Source organism: Falco biarmicus, chromosome 6 (genome assembly GCF_023638135.1).
Source record: "Falco biarmicus isolate bFalBia1 chromosome 6, bFalBia1.pri, whole genome shotgun sequence".
NCBI lineage: Eukaryota > Metazoa > Chordata > Aves > Falconiformes > Falconidae > Falco > Falco biarmicus.
The window spans coordinates 51,894,392-51,915,488 of record NC_079293.1 but is presented as its reverse complement, the minus strand read 5'-3'; the positions used below and the strand labels follow the sequence as shown (position 1 = coordinate 51,915,488).

General features: G+C 41.6%; 1 protein-coding gene across 1 annotated transcript in view; it reads right to left on the bottom strand.

The window, feature by feature from the left end:
• Window positions 1-21,097, bottom strand: part of NHSL1 (NHS like 1) — a 182,091-nt gene that overhangs the window by 24,289 nt on the left and 136,705 nt on the right. The window contains 3 exon segments of the mRNA XM_056343820.1: window positions 221-413; window positions 6,474-6,545; window positions 9,601-9,728. Of these exon segments, the coding sequence (XP_056199795.1) occupies window positions 221-413; window positions 6,474-6,545; window positions 9,601-9,728 (393 nt within the window).

Genomic DNA, 21,097 nt, shown 5'->3' with positions numbered 1-21,097 from the left:
TCTTCATTAATGATAACTTTAAGGGATTTTGAGGTTTTCTCATAAGGTTCAGAGATAAAAGCTATTAAACACAAAACGCTTTTCACAAAGATTTGCAAGAAGGAATTTAAAATTCATGCAGAAAATATACAAGTGTCAAAATACTATCCAGCTTTATGGATCTTCTTTATCCCTTCCCACCCTCCTCAGTGTAATGCAATTACTGAAATTAAAAGCCTACCAGTCACATTAATAGGAACCACATCCGTTTGGACTGCTTGTGCTTGTTGTCGCATTTTCTCTTCAGGCGTGGGCAGTGGGAGTGATTTAGTCCAGTTGGTTTGGGTGTTGATATCTGATAACTCATTTGAAACTGGAGTTTTAGGCCTTTTGATGGTAATAAGCTTTTCTTCTTCTGGGGAAGAGACGGGACACTATAAACAGAAATACACAAACAACGTAAGTTTACTACCAGGAAAAAAAAGGTAGGACTATGGTATTACTAAGGTATTGCTGCTGTAGTCAGCATGACAGCTTGTGGAGCAAAATACACCCTCACAAATATGACACTCTGACCTATGAAAAGAGTGATTAGAAAAAACCACACAAGCAAACAACCCACAAGAAAACACCTGGGTTGTATTCATCCAAGAATCAGATCAGTCTAAGGAATATATATACAACAGTGAGTGAGAAAAGAGTGGTCACGAGCACAGCAAAGCACAGTGACTAAGTATCTTACACTGACATCGCCCCTGCCATGATTAACCCCTCTCACTGCACCTGTTTGCCTTTCCCTCTGCTCTCCCCACCTAGTGCCCTATTGGGAAGATGAGATTTGAGCACTGCTTTGCTCCAGCTGTACAGGTTGTAAGGATGCATAAGGTCTCAGTGAAAAGCCTGTTATGAAGAGACAGATTTGGGGAGAGCTCAGTAGAAGAACCAGCCAATGCACTCTACCAAATCCTCAGCTACAGGTCAGTGAGGTAGCAAAAATAACTGCTTTGGCCTTGGAAGAACTCATGCCACAGTCAAGGGGTTCGTTTTGCCAATTTTTCAGGGGTGAAACAGTTAACAATATTAGTAACTGCAGAATGGTCATTTTAAGTCATTCTTTATCAAGGTGGGAGATTTCACCTCCATCATGGGTGTTTCACTTAAACAAAAAAAAAACAAAACAAAAAACAACCAACCAATGGAAAAACTTTCTGCACCAGAAAAAGAAGTTGCAATAGCTTGTGCAAATCCTTCTACCACAGAAAGTTATGTCAAAAAAGCCACTTCCGTTTAGGGAGCAAATCTGTTTTCATTACAAGGTCCATGCTGGCATGCCAGTAATGGCAAAGCAAGCCATAACGTAGCTTTTTACTGATAGTCCGTGGCAAATGCTCAGGACAGGAAAGTTCAGGGCATGTGCAAGACATCACTGGGGCTTCCAGCAGGTGGTCACAAGCTCCAAGCAAACCCAAAAGTAGCCTTCTCTCCTCCCCACTCTACCCAGCATGGCACCCCAGGGAATCCCAGAAGCAGGAGAGGAAGACCAGGGACAAACCCCAAACTTCTGCCTCCTTCTGGCCCCAGGCAAACAAAAAAGACAAGAAAACCATGGAAGAGGAGCTGTGTAGCAGCTGCAGCACTAGCTGAGATCTCTCTGCAACCTCCCAACTCCTCTGCTTCAGGGGTGTTTGCTTTGGGACCTCCCTCTCTAGCACCAGACCAAAGTCACAGCCCTCTACCCCTTTTCTTTATTCCCTTTGGAGAGCAAAATACTACCCTACATAGGGCTGTCAGTACTGGATCACTGCCTCCCCCAGCAGTTACTCCCTCACCGCCATACACAGGCATGGGAAGAAACATCACAGCTATTTGTAACAGATGGGGTTTTTTATTATCATGGGGTTTCAGTCTATGCGATCTGTTTTCTCTTGAAGCTGAGTGCTATACAAAAGACATGCCCAGACACTGTGCCACAACCACTGTTTATCATTTCAGATTTTAATTTTATTCCTGTTACCATGAGGAGTTCCCGCTGTTTATAAATAAATAACCATTTATTTATTCTATTATGCTTTGACTCTACACCCTGTAGGACAAGGCCCAACGTTTTATTAAATAAAAAAATCAAAATAAAAGCAACTTCCAGGCAAAAAGTAGAAGAATAGAAAAGTAAAATCTCTTCAGATAATAACAAAAAAACATTTCAGACAATGAAATTACTACTAATGTCATCCTGCAGTTTGGAACCACATTTTGAAATGTGGGAGCTTTTCTTTCAGGAAATAATCCATTTCCTTAAGTCTTGCACTTCTTCACTAGAGGCTGTGGGAGGGATAGCTGCTGCTCTGTAGGACACGGCACAGCCCTCTGAAAGCCCCACCAATTCGCTCAATACAAGCTGCTTGGATGATGCCAGTATTTTTGCAGGCCTGCACCGTTTATAAAAGGCTCTGAAACCATTTCTATAAAAATATAATGTAAATACTTATCTTTTTATGAGTGTGTGTACATACACTGTTTATACATATATACAGCATGGGCACACATATTTCTATGTACTTAGACACAAACACAAGGACTTTCCCACCTCAGATCACTCAAATTCATAAAAACCTTCGTTAACTTAAGCAATTTGGGACAGAAATGCTGCTGCAGAAAGTAAAGATGCCTCCAGGCCATGCTTCCCCCCCAGCTAGGTTTAAAAACAGCTGCAGGACAGAAAGGGTTTGTAAGGAAGGTGGCACGGGTGGGTGGCAGTGTCACGGCAGGCATATGTGCATTCACTTAAAGGAGTAACCAGGGGCTGAGTCAAAGAAGTATCTACAAAAAGCTTTTCTCTGCTTGAATCGGGGCACCGCGGGAGACACCTCAAGCCTGGTTTTACAGTTTGTGTGGGGTGAGGGTGAGCTCCGGTGACTCTCAGATACTCTGCTTGGTTGATACAGTCAGCATCAATATCTGTCACATTCAGACTATACTGCAGTGCCAGGTCTCAGCTGTCATACAGCAGTCACCAGGGGCTACTCCAATATGTCAGGTGGCAGAGATACTGATTACAAAGCCACCCTTCCTTTTCAAGGAAATTACTCAAACCAAGCAGAACACTTTTTCCGTTCCAGTATATGAGTAGATAGAAGAACTGAAGCATCTACTACAAGCGAATCCTAATTTCCCCAAAAAATGCAGAGCAACAATCACAAGTTTTGCAGAATTAAAAAGTTGAGAAAATTGGGGTAGATGGAAGAAAACAGACAGAAATGAATCAGCCCTGTCAGCATATAATGAATGAAAAGCAACCGAAACCCCAATCGTGCAGTTGAGTTCAAAGCACTGTGTCAGTAAGAATGATTTTCTGCCATAGGACAGTGGTGTGTACTTCTACAAAATAATTCAGCAGAAGGGTTCCAGGCTGTTTTGGGGTATAGGAATATTTCACCTGTAGGTACACTTTCAGTGGTTCCTGAAGAAACATGACTGTCTCTACTTACATTCTTTCTTCCAAAGTACTCACAATGGTAGTGGTTCTAGGGTTTTTTTGATGTGAAGATACTTTTAGTGAGCGTGACAAAGCTGTACACAGCTTTATTGCACACAAAGGAAAACAGCAGCTCATCTTTCAGTTTTCTTCACACAAATTGTTTACCTTTATCATCAGGATGAAAACAGGGTTTTACATATTTTTAGCAAACATTACCACATTTACAACACAGAAGCTTGCTGGAAGATGCAGTGATTTGCTGCTGCATTACAGGACTGTCTTCTCAAGCAAGGTCTGTTACATCAGAAATAGAACTGGACTAGGCAGCATTCTGAGATTAGGTATCTGCTTAGTGAAGCTGATCATAAACACTATGTTCATAGTAGAATAGAAAGCACTTGCCCTGTTTTTAAAGCATCTCTGATTCGTAACAACTTTATTGCTAGACTTTAACGGCCACATTTCTGTGCAATGGGATGCTACACTCATGTCCTCAGGAAAATTTGTTGGAATTTGTTCTTTTTAATGGACATGGGAAGAGGGAAAGGTGAGATGTGAAAGCAGCAGCCTTGGACCCTTGCAGTGTTTCCATGAACATGCATTAGAGGGGAAAAAGCATTACCTTTCAAATGGGCGTTGAAATGAGAATCCAGGAGAAAAATGGCCCATAAATACCCTATAGACAAACTATATGGCTCAGTAAGCCAGAGCCTCTCTGATGGCTTGTTGACATATTGTCCCCCCAGCCTATTCAGATGCTGAGATACAATGAAAGGGTTTCTCTACCTCAGTGCATGCAATCTGAGAGGTCTCAGATGACAAGTGAGTATATGCTGTATATCTTGCAGTATGCTCTGCCTAAATATCCCATTTATTTTTCATCTTTTTATATTCCAGGAGTTTATACTACACTGTTTGAAAGAAGATGGGACATCAATGAGGAAAATTTAATCCATACAAATTTACATTTCAGCAAAGGAACATCAAACCTAGTCATGTCATTTACCTCACTGTCTACTGCAATCACTTCTAAAATTATAGTTTCTCAGAAAAATAAAAATTTGGAGGGGGGAAGATAAAAATCAGTGTTGCAGACCACAGCCATACCAATTCAGCTGTCTATACCAACTGCCAACATCTTATTACCATTTACCAATATCTTATTTCTTCCCCAGCCTTTTATTAGATTTGATGGCTTTAAGTGCCCTTTTTGCCAGTGCAAAGGGTTCTAGACAAATAATAACGGGGGGGGGGGGGGGGGGGGGGGGAACCCAAGCCCAAACCTTTAAATTCCTCTTTTCTGGTTAATCGAGAATGTCACTTTATGTGCCTGCTTCAACCCCTGGGGTTTCACACTGTCTTATGGAACACTGCCACATTATAAATTTACATGAATTTACACTTAAGTTGAATCAGTCGTGTCTTGCTCTATTTTGTGCCCTCCGGATCAATGTCCTCAGTCTAGTTCTCCCAGTTTTCATAGAATACCGCCTTTTATTACTTCTACACACAGATCTTGAGCTGCACTAGCCAACTTTGCTATCCTACTAAATCCTTCACTTCGTAACCTTCACTGTCTCATTAAGGAAGGTGGAGGTTTTTGTCAGCAAAAATTACTGACCATCAAGCAAGTTACCACCTCAACCAGCACTGCAGAAACGTTCTTTCCTTCTTCCTCTACTCTGTTGTAATGGGATTAAAAACATGAGAAAAGCTGTGCTGCATCAGTTCAGAGCTCTAAAAGCCTACCTAATATCTGCCTTATGATAATGACCAATCAATGAGATACAGGTAAAATTAAATCAGGAGATGCATACAGTGGATACCCTTCCCAGAATCTTCTCTCAGCATTGGACGGACTCCTCCCTTGCATAAGAATTTACCCAGTCGCTTTCTGAACCCATTTAAACTTTCAGGATCCACAATTCCTGCAGCAGTTGCACAGTGTGAGTGTGCGTGAATTACCCTCTTTTACTTCTTCAAAGAGTTTCTGTACTCATTTCCTTATGCTTCGGTATTTTATGCTTTGAACTGCTGTTTCTACTCAGTAAATTAGCAGTATTTTCAAAAAAAGGTGAAATAGTATAAAATACATGTGCTGCTTACACGAACATCCCCATGCAATTGCAGCAGAGAGGCAGGGAGGCCAGTTGAGGACACCACCACCTAGATGTATCTCCAGTTCTGCTAGAGCCCATGCCTCAGGGCTCTCGGATGTTTCCACCTCCAAACTGGAGTGCCCAACTGCTTTACCCCTCTTAACACCAAGTAGTTTTGGATTAGACCTCCTGAAGTCCCTCTAGCCAGTTCATGCATTTGTTTTTACTTAGAATACTAAACAGCCTCTTGCAGATATTGAAGAGACAACTAACAGTCTGGCTGAATACAGTGGCAAAAACACACTTTTTTTTTCCCCATGAATGAGTAAAATAAATGTTTTTTCACCTGAAGCTTAACAGACTGTATCAAAGCAAAGTTCACAAGCCAAATGACAGGACCTGGGGAAAAATACCATGAGTGTTTGGCATACAAACATTTTCACAGATGGAATAAAGACATGATATACTGCATGCCTGGGAGCAAGCACTCTCTATAGCTCACATTCATCATTTAAGGAAAACACACTACATTACTCCAAATGAGTGAAGTTTTTCCTTGGCTACTTACAAACCAATGAAACATCCAATTAAATAAAGCACAGCGTTCACTAGGGGAGGGGTTTCAAAGGAGACAAATGTTAATAGACGAAAAGGAATTAAAAATTTCAGCAAACCAACTGAACAGAGAATACTGGACCACAGACAAAAAGGAGTGATGAGGAAAAATAAAGGAAACAAACCTGGCATGGCATTCTTCTGTTGAGCAGCTGATTTTTTATATTATTTTTTTAAAACAGAAAACAGAAGTAGGTAATGACTGAGAGCTAAGAGCTGTGTAAGACTGCATATATGCTAAATGCTACAGATAACATCAAGCTGCAGATATGGCAGCTGGATGGTCCCACTCACGGGCAAGGTACCTTGTTGCTCCAGGGAACCAAGTTACAGCAGGCGTTAATGCAAGACTGAGAGATGCAGTCTAACAGACTAGACTGTTGAGTGAGACAAAAAGAAACAAAGAGAATAAGTGATAAAAAGGGTAAGAAAAAAGAATGAGGAAAAAAACACATAAAAGACAAATACATTTAATACACACAATGTACACATTTCAGAACATAAGGGGAACCAGAGTTTGAAAGTGACATCTCCATGTATCTTTGACACTGGGAAAACAGAGCATTACTGAAGGACAGGAATAGCTCCCAAGTTGTGTCATCAACAGCGGTATGTAAGAGATGAGAACAGAGGACGCTGGTCTCACAGTACTGAGATGTAAAATCCAGATAAACCAATTTAATCTCTAACAAAATCAATTAGGATGCAGTGGAGCTTGGCCTGTGCTCCATTAATGCAACTTGTAAGAACTAATGTTACGACTAAAAGGGTAGTTCCAAGAACTTCATTTTATATCAACTACCACTCAGAGACCAGTTTTCTGTGTTTTCTAATTTTGTTTGCTCATTTTTGAGTTGGGCTAACTTGCCTGCTTCTCCCTAATGTTTTTTCTTTGGAGCAGCAAATGTTCTGCTTATCTCAGACATTTTCCAAGACTCACGCTGAATCATGTGCTTTGTGGTATGAATATTACCCTCTCTGGAAAGACACCTACCTCCACAAAATCTGAGAATATTTGTGGATCAAGGTCTCCTCTTGCATCACCTAGCCATAGTTTCATATTGCCTCTGGCACAGACAGACAAGCAGAATATCTGGCTACAATTTTGTAAAAGCAGATTAAAAAGAGCAGGGAAAAGATGGTTTCCTTTGTGAAATCTCCATGCAACAAAACACTGTTTTTTCTACAAGTTGGTAATTATATCAACTTAGAAGTGAACTTCCAAACAGTGAACTGCTATTCATCAACCCATCATTATTCTGCTGTTCTTGATTTTTGACTATTAAGTATTGCATGTACAGAATTTAGATGTTTGGGTTGTTTTGCTTTGAATAGACAAAAAAGCTATAAAGCTTTCATCTAGTAGTGAGGAGTTCACATTTTGAACCATGGGATTTTGGTGACCCCCAGTTCCACACCGTTACTGAAGAACTCTTCTGACAGCTGAAATATGACTTGCTCAAGGCATAAAACTTACTGGAATTACTTGGCATTTTACCAGTGAGATTATAATTCAAGTTCAGAGATCTGTTGTGGAAAGCGTTCATTTTTAAAGAAGAATAAAATTTTAGGCCATTACAAAAAAAAGCCAATTAAACAAAGATATGGTCAGAGGACCCCATGAAACACTAAGTTGTACAATACGAAGAGAGAATCATGCTACAGTTTACACGGAATTAACATCTTTCTGAGCTGTAAGACTGGCAAGGTTAAGGTTAAGGTTCTGAGATAATCGGTAACATCCAAGACTGTCAGTTTGGCAGCTATCTTTCTCCACAGCTCTGAATCATCCTTTCAGCTAAAAATATTAAAAGGAAACTATTCCAATTTGAAATGGAAGTGCTATCCTATCGTTGACGCATACTTTGTTGTGTTAATCTTTTTTCAGAATGCACAGAAATTTTAACACATTACATTAACACTCAAAAAAACCCTTAACCAAGATAAGGATGAGAGCTCTTGGTCTCTAAGAAGCCTTGCCCGTGCTTACATGCTCTCATTCAAACTGTTAAAGAAAAGTGTACTTAAATTTTTTTCAATGTTACATTAGTACATGTGCAGATGGTTATATGCTGCACAGCATTGGCTAAGACCAGTTGATAACATATATGTATGGATATATATGCAGTATATTAATAGCAACAATGTGTTAATATCTTCCCCAGTGGAAAACATAATTCCACTGATTTCAGCAAGGTTTTGCCAATTATAATGCATTCCACAGTATGAGTGTGCTTTACATTCTCTGCTTACTGCCAGCACATACCACACACAGCTAAACAAGATGCTCTAACATTCCCTGCCAATAGACAGATACAATGCAATCGCCACCTGGCTGAGAGATGGTACATATTCCACATCACCTTTTTTTATGCAATTAAAAACCATGGAGGACAGAATTGAATACACTGTACCCTTTGAAGTAAGTTCTCAGGATCTGCACACTTTGTATACAGAGTTATTTGGTCCAAGCTACAGAGGCACATATGGTTTAGTAATGATTCAAAAAAATTAAACTGCATTACAGTCAAGGATATCCTCCCACCCCCTAAGCAACAGTAGTTAGTGGCAAAGTATTGTAGAGTATCTGTCTTGAAAATCCCAGGAGCTCCAGCACTTCAGCTTTGGATAGCCAGGCTCTAGTGCATCCTGCTGTCCAGCCCAGCAGTAATGTTCTAGCCCACACCACCAAAGTTAGCTTCTCTTTCAGAGCCCACTGGCACACCAGGGTAAGGTAAAAACAGAGGAGCAAAACTTGGTTTCTTCTTTAGAACATTAATGCAATTCACTAATTCTGTAATTGAAACATATATAAATTGACATATATAACAATAGGTCTTCACAACTTTCTCAGGACTCGTGCTCAGCTGTCCCCTCTCTTCATTGGTTTAATTAATTGCTAGAGTTTAAGCTAAGCATACTTGGTTGAGATGTGGGCATATCAACAGGAAAACCATGAAGTAAACTGAAAGAAAGCTGATAAACCCAACTCTGTGGGCAATCTTTCATTCTTCTGGATGCCTTCACACAAACAGCTGTGCTGCATTAGGCCAAAGCCTCTACGTAGTGAAACTGCGTAACTGCCTGTATTAGCAATTCATAGTGTGCATATGCTGCTGTTACAACACCAGTACAGTGATGGCTGGCTAAGAGCTCTTCCTGCTACTTGAATGTAAATACTTACCAGATTCAAAACAGTTACCCTTGCTGGGGTCTTCCTCTCGGAACATTACCAAACCCCTGACTTTCACATCCTGAACATGCCAGTAGGAACTGTATATAAATGCATGGGATTTTCAAGAGACTATGGAAGTCAGATGACCTAGTATCACTGTAATTCAAAGGAATAAGCATCTTCATGATCTTCCAAAAATCCTGCCTTAAACTGCACCAGGCATGTATTCTTTCCAGCACTCTGGCCCCCACCATTACCTTCTGTTCAATTTCTTCATAATCATCCTGGTAACTTCCACAGATTGCGCTGGAAGATGAGGAGAAGGTTGGGCCCTGAGAGTAATACTGCGAGCTCCGGTAGCCATCCCGCCGCAGCTTGTCACACTCTGCCGAAAGACAGAGAAAGAGATGATTAATTAATGACAAGAGCCATTACTGTTTACACTTGGTGTACAATGGCACTTACAAAAGTACAGAGTATTTTTCTGAAAATGTTTACCAGGCATTAGCATTGTCTGTCCCAAGTAACACAACCCAAAGGTGCACTTCTCATATTTGTATCCGTATTCCCCCTCCCTCACATACAATATATACATAAGCACACACGTAGCATACATATATACACGGCTTTTATTTAACCCAGGAGATGGCAAGAGCTTTGGAAAGAAGGGGGAAATGGATTTATTTACTTATTTAAGCAAGGCCTGGCTTGGTGTGTTGACAGATGGCAGCATCTTGCAGGATGGGAGACGGAAGCATGTGAGTAACACCAGGGGTCTCATTTGCCAGGCCGGTAGACATCCATTATGTGCCTTACCCTTGAAATGATGATGTTGCTCACTACTCAAGCACCATCTGCTAAATAACTTTGGCACTGACCACTTGTCCTATCTTCCTGCCCACGGAAGAGACCATTTATTGTAATTTTGGAGAGAGGAACGCAAATCATGGGGATCTCAAAAATCTCATGTTGCTGCAGACCCTGTGTATGTTAATACTGGAGAGTTTTCAAAGTCCAGAAAGAATTCAGCACAAACATGCATCCTCACTCAAAACGGCCAAAATTCCAGTCAGCATCTCATCCCCCTCACCCAAGTTTTCCACAATCATCTTCCCACTTCCTAATTGATATTCAGTGTGATTGTGCTAAAGAATAACAGACGCCAGAGCATAAGGAAAAATTAAACGTTCAGGAGGCAGCAACCAAACTCATCAGGCCAGTCAAAATGGAAGTTTACATTTCCAGACACAGATATCTGAATCTATTGAAAGATAAGGAAAGCACAAAGAAAATTAAGTATTTGGTACATTTCTGTCTAAGGAACTGAAATTTCTGCACAATACACAGGCATTATCATGAGACAAAGCACTTCTATCATCACTTGCTGAAGAAAAGCCTTCTGCGACTGTATCATCTGTCTCCTTATCTTGATCATTTGAATACCCCATAAAATGGAAAACATACAGCCTTTATACTGAGGGCAAGGTTTTAGAGAGGCTTTTGCCTGGCAAACGATTAAGTGGAGTTACAGTTTGCAACTCCAGCAGACTTTTCCTCTGTTATACTCAGATGCTTCTGAGACCGAGGTCTGGAGGACTCTGTGCTGATGGGTTAACTGACCTAAAGCAACCACAGCTCTGTAAGGATTTAATCAGTGCGAACTCCCTTGTATCTGCACATGCACACTGAGAATGCAAGCTTACAGTTTGATAACTAGCTATTTCCATCAGAGCCAGATGTATATCCTGGCCTATCACATGTTTCTGTACAGGGTCAAAAACAGCAGTATGGCATGAACCTGTCACATCTCTCTTAATTCAAGGACCAAGGGCGGTGGTGGCAGGTTTTGAAATCTCAGGTTGATAGCCCTCTTTACCTGTTTCACACGTGTGAGCATGCTGACACTGCACGCATCTGGCAAACAGCTGCTGTACTTCAGGAGGGGGGTGAAAAATGACTGCCAGCAACCGCAGTAAAACAAATTCCTCCACTGCTGTTCCAAATCTGGCACTGGATCCAGCCAGATCCAGGACATAAAACTCACAAATGTGAGCACCCTGATGGGCTCTTTGTCAGCCTCAGCTACAAATCAACAGGGATAAGCTGGCTGTGCCAGAACAAGACAGGCCAAAGACTTGCATCAACTTGTAGCATGGGTTAACATGCTAAGTTGTTAACTTAAGACACTGCAAGTTTTACCTTCAGATCAGGCACTAATCACCACAAAAACACACGAACATAACCTAAGGGGTACGTATGAATGCAGTTATTTTTCCTCCCATTCTTGGGATAAGGTTCTGGGTCCTGGCTGGCCACTCCTGCAACTCTGACATCAGGCACCATGGCATGCCCCAAGGGCAACAGGCCCTTCTGGACCACAGCAGATGCACGCTCTGATATTAATTGCTTGACCTTATTTATTCTCCTAACCAAGGAGATTAAGATGATGAATAGTGCACTTCATGAAGCCCAGAAGAGCTCCCAAAACTTAAGGAAGTCAACACTGCAGATCTCAAGTCCAGCTCAAGTCCATTGACAATAAAAAACTGGCAGTTTATCAAGCTCACAACCTCCATTTGTCCACAACACAAGATCCGTGTAACATCAGAAGCTATTGCAGTAACACTGCTGAAGAAGCCAAGAGAATTGCTACAAACCGCCAGCTGACTCACACCAACAAAAAGGTGATTTGTCCCCCAAACCAGCTTTCCTATTTATGTACTGTCACTGTACATTTTGCAGCACAGCAGGAAACACACACTGTGGGTGGCACTCAAGGCCAACAAACCTCAGCACTTTCACACTGCAACAGCCCACAAGCACAACATGAGGCCGATCACTGCATCTAACTGAAGCTACTGCCGCTGCCAGACCAAGGGTGGCAGCTTCTGTTTAAAAACTATTCCAGTTGGAGGCACGCCCCATCTCATCACTATTATTAAAGGTACACATGGTCTTCTATAAGCAATCAGGCTTGTGTTTTTCAGATGAAAGGTTTTTATTTATGTAAAAAATACCAATGAAGAAGCTAGAAATACTTAATCTAGGAAAGACTCCAGGCATTCTCTTTTTCCCAGAGAAGCAATACTTTGTCCTATTCCCGCAATCTCAAACAGAGAGGATACTATACTATACACTGAGTTAAGTGAAAAAGTTCTTAGTTACACATGTTATTTTAGAGATGTCTGTACTGATGCTGACTAGGTAACAGAAGGATACAGCCAGTCCCAGTTACTGAAAATCTTCAGTTTTAAGAATGTGACAACACGCTGGTGCTAGCTGAACTAGGGACATACACGCTCTTGGTTGGACCCACTGGCAGGGCTGCCATGACCCACATTATCCAACATACAGAGCTGCGCACAGCTTTTCCATACTTCTGGCCAAAGAACTGCCAGGGCAAACCCCAGGAGACTGCATCAGGCATGATGCAAACACCCGTTCCTGAGGATGCACCTGCCAGTTCAAAGTTGCAGTCGAGCTCGAAGTCATAATCTTGCATGGATCTGATCTGAAATGTGCAATGATATTACTGTGCCCCAAAATAACCAATTTTGTTTACAAAAACACTGGGCAAAGCCAGTAAGAGCCAATGCCTAGGCAATTGTGATCGGTGGCTGCACTGGGTAATGCCATGGCAGGAAGGCTGGAACTACCTCCCCTTCATCCTCTGACTGCTTCTGGGGCTGAATGCACAGGGGTGCTGCCTGCTGCTTTCTGCTCCCCTGCTTCTACCTAGCTTTCCTGGCTCGGTAAAGCCATAGGTTAGTTCTTCTCCTCTTTCTTCAATACTAGTGATACATTGAATTTCAAATCCTCCTCTGTATTATAAAAGTTGCTTACAAATCACTGTAGTCAGATTGTATTGTAATATAATTTATCCCGACTTATGTGGTACAAGTTAAACCCTTCCTAGAGAAGGAAATTTTGCCTGACGTTGAGTTTTGCTGTTCACAGGGTGGTTTTAGTTAAGCATGAAAAAAGCGTATGGGAAATGTGGTTAAAAATCTTTTAAAGCTTTCCTCATAATTTCCACAATTACTGGAACAGGGTAGATATGATGCTCAGGAGATGCATGATGGAAGAAAATGCATTAAAGCTGTCAGTGCCCAATACCATTATGTCTGGGTCGCTGCCACAGACCCAACCACTCATACGTCTCCTCGGGATTGCACTAGCGCAGGGTTTGCTAAATCCTGGCATCAGACAGAAGTGTGCTGGGGATGTGCTTCTCACTGACAGCAGGTGAGCACATCAGTAGGGAAACAGGCAGGTACCAGCAGCACCACACTGACAGCGAGGGCTCGACGGAGCCAAGTGCGATTCCTGCACCAGAATTTTGAGCCACAGGCACTGAATTCAGTGCTGTAGTGAATAACTCAACTTCTCCATGTAAAATCTTACGGCCTCTGTGACAGGCAGTTAGACAAGTGTATAAAAATACCTTCAAAACCACTCAGCCCAGATCTCCTCTTCATTTTATGTGAGGAACTTGCATCTGACCCAGACACTGGTAACGCACAGTAGCAACCCTCACACACGGAGGCGATTTACTGCTTTTCCAGCAACTTGAAACCATATTCTCACATGATAATTTGAGCCACAAATCACCAGAGTGAACAGAAGGCACAGCACTGACACCTCAGTAATTCGTCTGACATGGTATTACTGTGGAAAACCAGGATTAACATTTACCTTGTCTGCTTAGTCAGACTTACACACTGCACTGCTCGCGCCAGAAGGAAGGATGGGTTTGCTGAGACGGGACCGGATGCATCGGCTCTGCCTCTCCTTTAACCAACTTTGGTTACATTTTGACCTTTCTACCACTAAAACTAGCTGCAGTATCTTGAAGTTTATATGAAAGAAAATGCATCACCCTTCCAGCAGCAGAACTGGTCAGAGGGAGACGGATTCACAGTCGTTTTCAGAAATTTTCCATAAATTTATTACTATTTTTTTAATTGTAAATGAAGACTAGGTGTCATTTTTCACCTGCCAGGCTCAAAGCGCCCCATATTGACTTGGCTGCAGGGAGAAAGGCTGCAGGTGCTGGTTTTCAGGGCTGGACCCCATCTGAGCATGCGACATCTCCCCAAGATGCAGCCACAGGGCAGTGCAGAGCCACAGCTTGCTGCCGCCACCCTGGAACCAGTCCTCCGCACCTCAGGCCTGAACATGCAGCCATCACTCACTAAATTAGCCCTAATGAGATTTATTCATACAAGTAAACACTGCCCATGTGACTGTTTCAGAATCAGGCCTTGAGCACTGTAGCTGTCCACATCCACACGTATGCACTCAGACACACTCTTGCAAACGTATTAAAGAGTTTAATATTTTAAAAAATCACTTTTCTGTGTTTCTAAGTATTTATTAGTAACCAGTAAAGACACCGGTTAAAGAATTAAGCTACCACAATATTCACAAGTATAAACTTCAAAATCTGGCATCAAGGTTAGTCAAACATCTGAATAGCTCTGACTTGTTTGGCATAACTAGCCATCCCACTGGATGGGTCAAGCAATGAAAGACAGAAAGATAACATCCCAGAAACATCTGAGTTTGCCTTGTATCCAAGAACAGCACTTGGAATTTGAGATCGATCACTGCAACCCAGGCAGAAAATGCCAGTTGGACCCCCCTGGTGCATAGGAAGAAAGAGGAAAGCCAGCACACGCTTCACTTGCCTTTGCACCATCCGCTGTTGTCTACTTGTGAGCAAGAAGGGACAAGTGACAAGCTGACAGCTGCATCTGCATGCTTGAAAAATTATCTCAGCTAAAGTCAGGGTGACTTCTTGGCAGAGCCTTTCACGTTGTAACTTGTATTTTGTAGAGTGGGATTTTTTCTTTCCCCTTTTTTTCTTGGTACTAGAGAGAGACTATTAACTGCAAGAGTCAGCTAAACTGTCAACTACAGAAATAAATCTGCTGACTAGTATATTAAAACACATTTATCCATTCACTGTACCTATCACTGGAAAACTGCTCTGCTCCCTGAGGTCAGATACGGTTGGGATTTTTTTAGTCTTCAAACGTTGTAGGCAATTCCTACTTCTGTAAATACCTACAAACCATGTTCCTAAGTCAGGACTACAAACACTGTCCCACAAGTAGCTTTTCAAAATTTCACCTAAAACCAGACTGTAGTACAATATACATTTGTCTTGTAGAAGCAATTTTTTTTAAATAACCCATTACTTTATAGGTCACACTGCACTTTAATAATCAAAGTATGTACTCTATCACTGCTTTCTGTTTTAAAAAACCCTTCTATTTCATAGCTGATAAATTACTGCATATAATTTTTATTTACTTCATGCATATTTTGAATTTGTTTTTTTCAGTTGAGCCGAGACAGCTAAGACCAACAGGTGTGGGTGTCAGAAGACCTGAATACCTGACCCGGCATTACTGCATCCGAGCAAATCACTTCAGGTTAGATCCAGTCAAGAACTTATATCTAGAGACATGACACAACCTAAATTTCATGTATGCGCCTCCTAAATTCAGAGTCCAAGTGGGTATCTATGCTCTGCCTACAGCACACGAGCACATAGTGAGGCACCTCAGGATAAAGCCAACTGAGGAAGAACTTACACCCTCGTCTTTGCCACACCAGTAATGACCAAAGCTGGGTCCAATGCTGCAGGCATCTCTTCTCAAGAGGGGCAGGAGAACGTAACAGGGATTTTAACATCTTTACTTTCTGAGGACGATGTGCTTTTCATCCAATAGCTGCTTAAAATAAAGTGCTGCAAGTTAAAGTATTTTTCATAGATACAAATTTAAGTTCTTTAAGGATGAGATGAGCACAGGCTAAATCTCCACCTTCGTAACAATGTGCTCTGAAGGCTAGGCAAAAAGGTTCCATCTGAAACATAACAGTCACGAGTTACACTTTGTTTGGGACCGGTGGTATTGCTACGTACCGAGACATGCTCTGAGCACATGTACCAGACTGGGACCTCTTCAAAGGGTGCAGCTGCCTCTCTGCCTGCTTGCAGCACTGTAGTAAGACACGGATAAGACCAGGGTAATTCTGGACTATGAAGTTAACCAGGGAATTTCAGGGAGGTAACTTCTCAAGATAAAGAGCTTAGTGAGGATGATTATGCCCGGGACCATAATTAAAACAAATGCCCTAGTTCAAAGGTCTCTTTGGTTAGTAAAACTAACTAAAATTACTGCCTTTTGCTCTGTGCTTTATGAGTCAGTTGCTCATATGTAAACGGGATAAGAATGCACAGTTCACTGTGTGTGGATGAAACAGGCTGTATAAAAGCTGAGCTGTATAAAGGCAATCTTGTTTTTGACAAATATCTCATGCTAAATATGACTTCAAAAAAACCAGCTCAAATTTAATCCCAACGCAGCATCTATTTTTGTCCCTGGATCTAAATATGAGGCAGACAGCTTGCCTCTACCACTTTATATTCTTCCCAAAAATTCATTCAGCTTGGATCAAATCCCATTTCCCTTAAATGTATAAATCCCCATATCATCTGCAGACCTTGACTATCACAGAAAGTGCCTCTGTATCAAAGCTTTAAAATATGTTGTAAAGCCACAGCAATGATGCACTTGTGTAACAACTGAACTGTAACCAATGCTGACTGCAAAGCAAGTTCATGAACTTCAGCTGTGATATATCCAGTGCACTGTTTTGTTCTGACTCCTAGTTTAAAGGGTCAGGAATTTCAACAGATGCAGTACCATGCCAGCCCAGCTGAAAAAACTTCTGCTCAACAGATTGATCTAGATGCCTTGGCTAATACCAGCCTTGCCAATCTAGCTACCTTCCCTATTATTCTCCTCTCTTCCCCCAAAATGTAATTTTACATCACTATTTCTAGATCTTTATTTTTAACAGTATATATAGAAAAGCATGAAGCAAGCCTGGAGACAGTGAACACTGGTACCCAACACTTCTTCCACAAGCAAGTGCCATATGGAAGTGGCAAGTTTTTAACCCACCAGGAAAACTGAATTATTTACTGCAAGGCCTTCTTATTTGGTGAGTAACAAGAAAGGTCTGCGAGACTTTTGCAAGAGACTTATGCGTGCTTCCTCTTCTGAAAAAGCAGCCAAGCACAGCTACACAGGTAGCTTTTAATGACAGATGCTGTGTGAATTTTCCCAGAAACAAAGGTGTCTTGGGCTCCATGGGATGAAGGTAATGCTAACTGTGGGCTGTTGGACTCTGTGATGGGAAAAGTCTGTTGAATGAATACTTCAAAGAAGTCCTACTGAAAGCCACCAAATGTATTTGTTAGGTCTATGCCCTCCAACACGTAAGTGTTTGCTCTCTTGTTGGGAAGGGTGTCCTCATGTGGTTTACTGGATGCCCAGCCAGGCTGGGAAGCTCACGCTTCCAGACCAGCTTCTCCAAGCTGCTTCAGGGCTCAGCTATGCAGGTACTTGATGCAGCGCAAGTATGGAGCGTGAAATGCAACACTAACGTAAAGCAAGTATGCAGTTACACTTTTCCAAGGGTCCAAATCAGATGCAAGTCTTTAAGAAGGATCCAAACTAAAAGGAACTCTACAATGTGAAAATACCTTTAACAGGGTTAAGTCAATATAAACATGCTGATAGTTCCTTTCTTTCTCTTCTTGAAGCTTTTAACAACATGTAATCCCACCCTCAATTTCCCAGGTAATCTGCATGATTTAGCCATACAAAAAACCTTTCTAATGGCACCAAAATGCAACAGCCATGACAAATTATATTTGTTAACAAGCTGTCACTAGGGAGTGCTCAAAGTAATTAACACCGTTTGTCTTGAGTTAATTTACATTTCTGCAAGTGTGTTACACGACTACATTTAGTGGTGACAAGATGTCTTAGGTTTAACGGTTTATTTGCTTCCTTTTGCATGTTTGATGCTGGCATTAAAATCATTCTCCCTGCTTCCCCACTTTTTCTATAGCATTTTTATGATATTTAGACAACTGAACACAGCTAATATAAAAATATGAAGGGAGTTTTTATTGCTTTTTTTCTCCTAGGACACCTCATGTTAAAGCTATCTAAAATGCTGCAAACAAGCATGTGTAACACCCTAATCTAAGAGAGGAAGGAGGAAGAAAAGCAAAAAGGGAAATAACTGAACGTCTGACATTCCTTGTGATGGAAGTTGCTGTACCTAGCATTGAAACAACTACACCACAGATGGTAACAGTTTAAATTTCTTTTCTCCACTAAAGGCACAGATCTGAAATAGGGTGAGGTTTGATAATCTGTCAGCTAGATCTTCCTACTGATTCTGACTTGTATCATAAAACACTAAGAAAACACACTAATCTGGTTTAAGAAAAAAAATATCATTAGTATTATTTTGAACCAAATTTTTGCCTTCCTTTAACCCTTTCACTTACCACAGATATCAGTGTAATCAATCTACATATAACCACCCTGTATGTTTTTACACTAAGCACTGCTCTACGTAACTAAACCTAAAAATAGGGAATCTAAATGCTTCCAAGTAACACAATTTTTCAGCACAAGAGCAGCTTTCAAACATGTGCAGTGCAGACTCCCGGTCAAATTCTGTTTAGTTTCATTTGAATATTTGCTTTTTAAAATTCCTTATTAGAAAAGGCAGTTGGAGTACAGGAACTTGGCCAAAACCACCAACAGATGTACTGTGAATTAAATCACAAGCAGTAAAAAGGGCAGGATACATGGGCAGAGTCTCTAGTACTAACTTGACTACTAAAACTAAAATAATGAGAAATGAGTTGATTTCTATTTTTTGATTTTACAGCTCCAAGACCTTTCCAGAACATATGGTCTGCCCCTAGACTTTAATAGTCTTCTACTTCATTAAAGTTTCCAGTTGGTAGGAAGCTCACATCTTGACATCTCTCTGAACCTGAACCAGACCTGTTGTTAACATGAAGTGGTTCTCCCCCTATTTTGCAACTCTTTAATGAAACATAAGATTATTTTAAGTCCATAATCTTCTCAGCAGGATTATTGACTAGTAGGGCTGACCCTAATATTGCTCATCCGAACAGTGATCTGGCAGATGCACTGCGAAAACAAAGGCTAAACACATACCTGTCTGGAGGGTCTTACAGCAAGACATAATAGAGGCTTTATGAGTAACTACTTAAATCCGGTTTTATTTGACAATGCTAACCAGATGTCTTCTGGAAAACAAATCAAGTGTTTCAATCACTGCTGCTTAAATACATTCCTTGAATTTGGCCAACAAAGCTAAACAGAAGCTACAGTCAGCCAAATCCAGCTCTTCTGAAGATGAGATAATAAATGAATCATCGCAGACACTGGAACAACGAGCCCCATATTATGCACATAGCTTGAATCAACAGCCCTGGGGGGGCGGGGAAGGCACAAAGTACAGCAGTTGTGCAGGAAGTCTCTGCAGCTTTAGTCTGAAAAGGAGTATGAGAGTCAGCATATGGACTGTCCCCACTATTTACAGCTACACCTCCCTCAGTACTTACCTGACACCTTGTTAACCACTGGAAAGGACAGCCAGCCCAGGCAGTACTCAGTAGTGTGTGACAAGACATTGCCTCTCACCTTCAACTTTGTGCAGAGTGTCCACAGACCCTTCAGGAGCTGGCTATCTCCTGACAGCCTAATATAATTTCAGTCTTGCTGTATTTGCCCTTTAACATTAACACGGTTATTTCATCCCTTCCCATCTTGCCTGCTGTTTCCCAACTCTTGGACAAGTGACAACTCGCAACAGTGAAGCCTGTCCTCCCCCATTTTCTTTTTTCTTTTTTTACATCAAAAGTGCTCTGCAGTGCTAATTGCAGGAACTGGAAGGTAACTGCCCCTTGGAAATCTGGCTATACATGCCCTGCTCTGGTCCCCATCACTGTAACTGACTTACACCCACATTTGAGGGAGAACATATAAAAATAAAACATTTTTTCCTCTTCCTTCACTTCTTCATAGCTCGCAAGACTATCCAAGGCCAGTGCATTCCAGATTACTTTAGGCTTTCCTTTTAGGACACTGGACCTACTACACCTGTGAACACTCCGCTAATGCTGCAAACCCATCCAGAAGGTAGACAGGCACACTTGGGACACACTCCAACCAGCTAAGCAAAGCAACACCTACAACAGTGCTGTGTCTCCTCCCCACCTTCACGCTTCATGCCTTATTGCTTGTCATTTTTAGATTATAGTACAGCTAGCAAAATGAGTCTCAAGTTACTTTTCTTACTAAATATTTGCATCATTGCTATATACTACTGCTGTGGTATCTGTGCTCCCAGCTGAAGACCACTGTAGTCGGGGGATTTCTTCAGACAATGGTCCTTTAAACACAACCGTGCTGCAGAGCAACAAGCTAGATCTGTCAGTGCACCAGGTCAGGGACAGGGCTGTGTTACGGTGCTACCCTCTTCACTCTGGGTGAACACTCACTCAACCTCTTGGCATCATGGAGCAAAAAGCAGTACGGAACACTGCAGTATGCGGCACTTGCTCCTTTAGCACAAATAATGGTCTGCCTTAAAAAGAAAAAGAACCAGCGCCATGCTGAACTACATTAAACTCGTAGCTTTGCTACTGTCCAGACCAGACTCTCAGAGCTGGTCCAGCCACTCAGTAGACCCTGGCAACATGAGACTAAACAAGTCAAACAGTCCTTCAGCCTTAGAGCAGAGCACACAGTGCAAGGGAGTAGGACTGATCTGAGGATCCTGATTCCATGCACAGCCTCAACTCTTCCTTCTCATCTGTCTTCTTCATCACCTATTTTC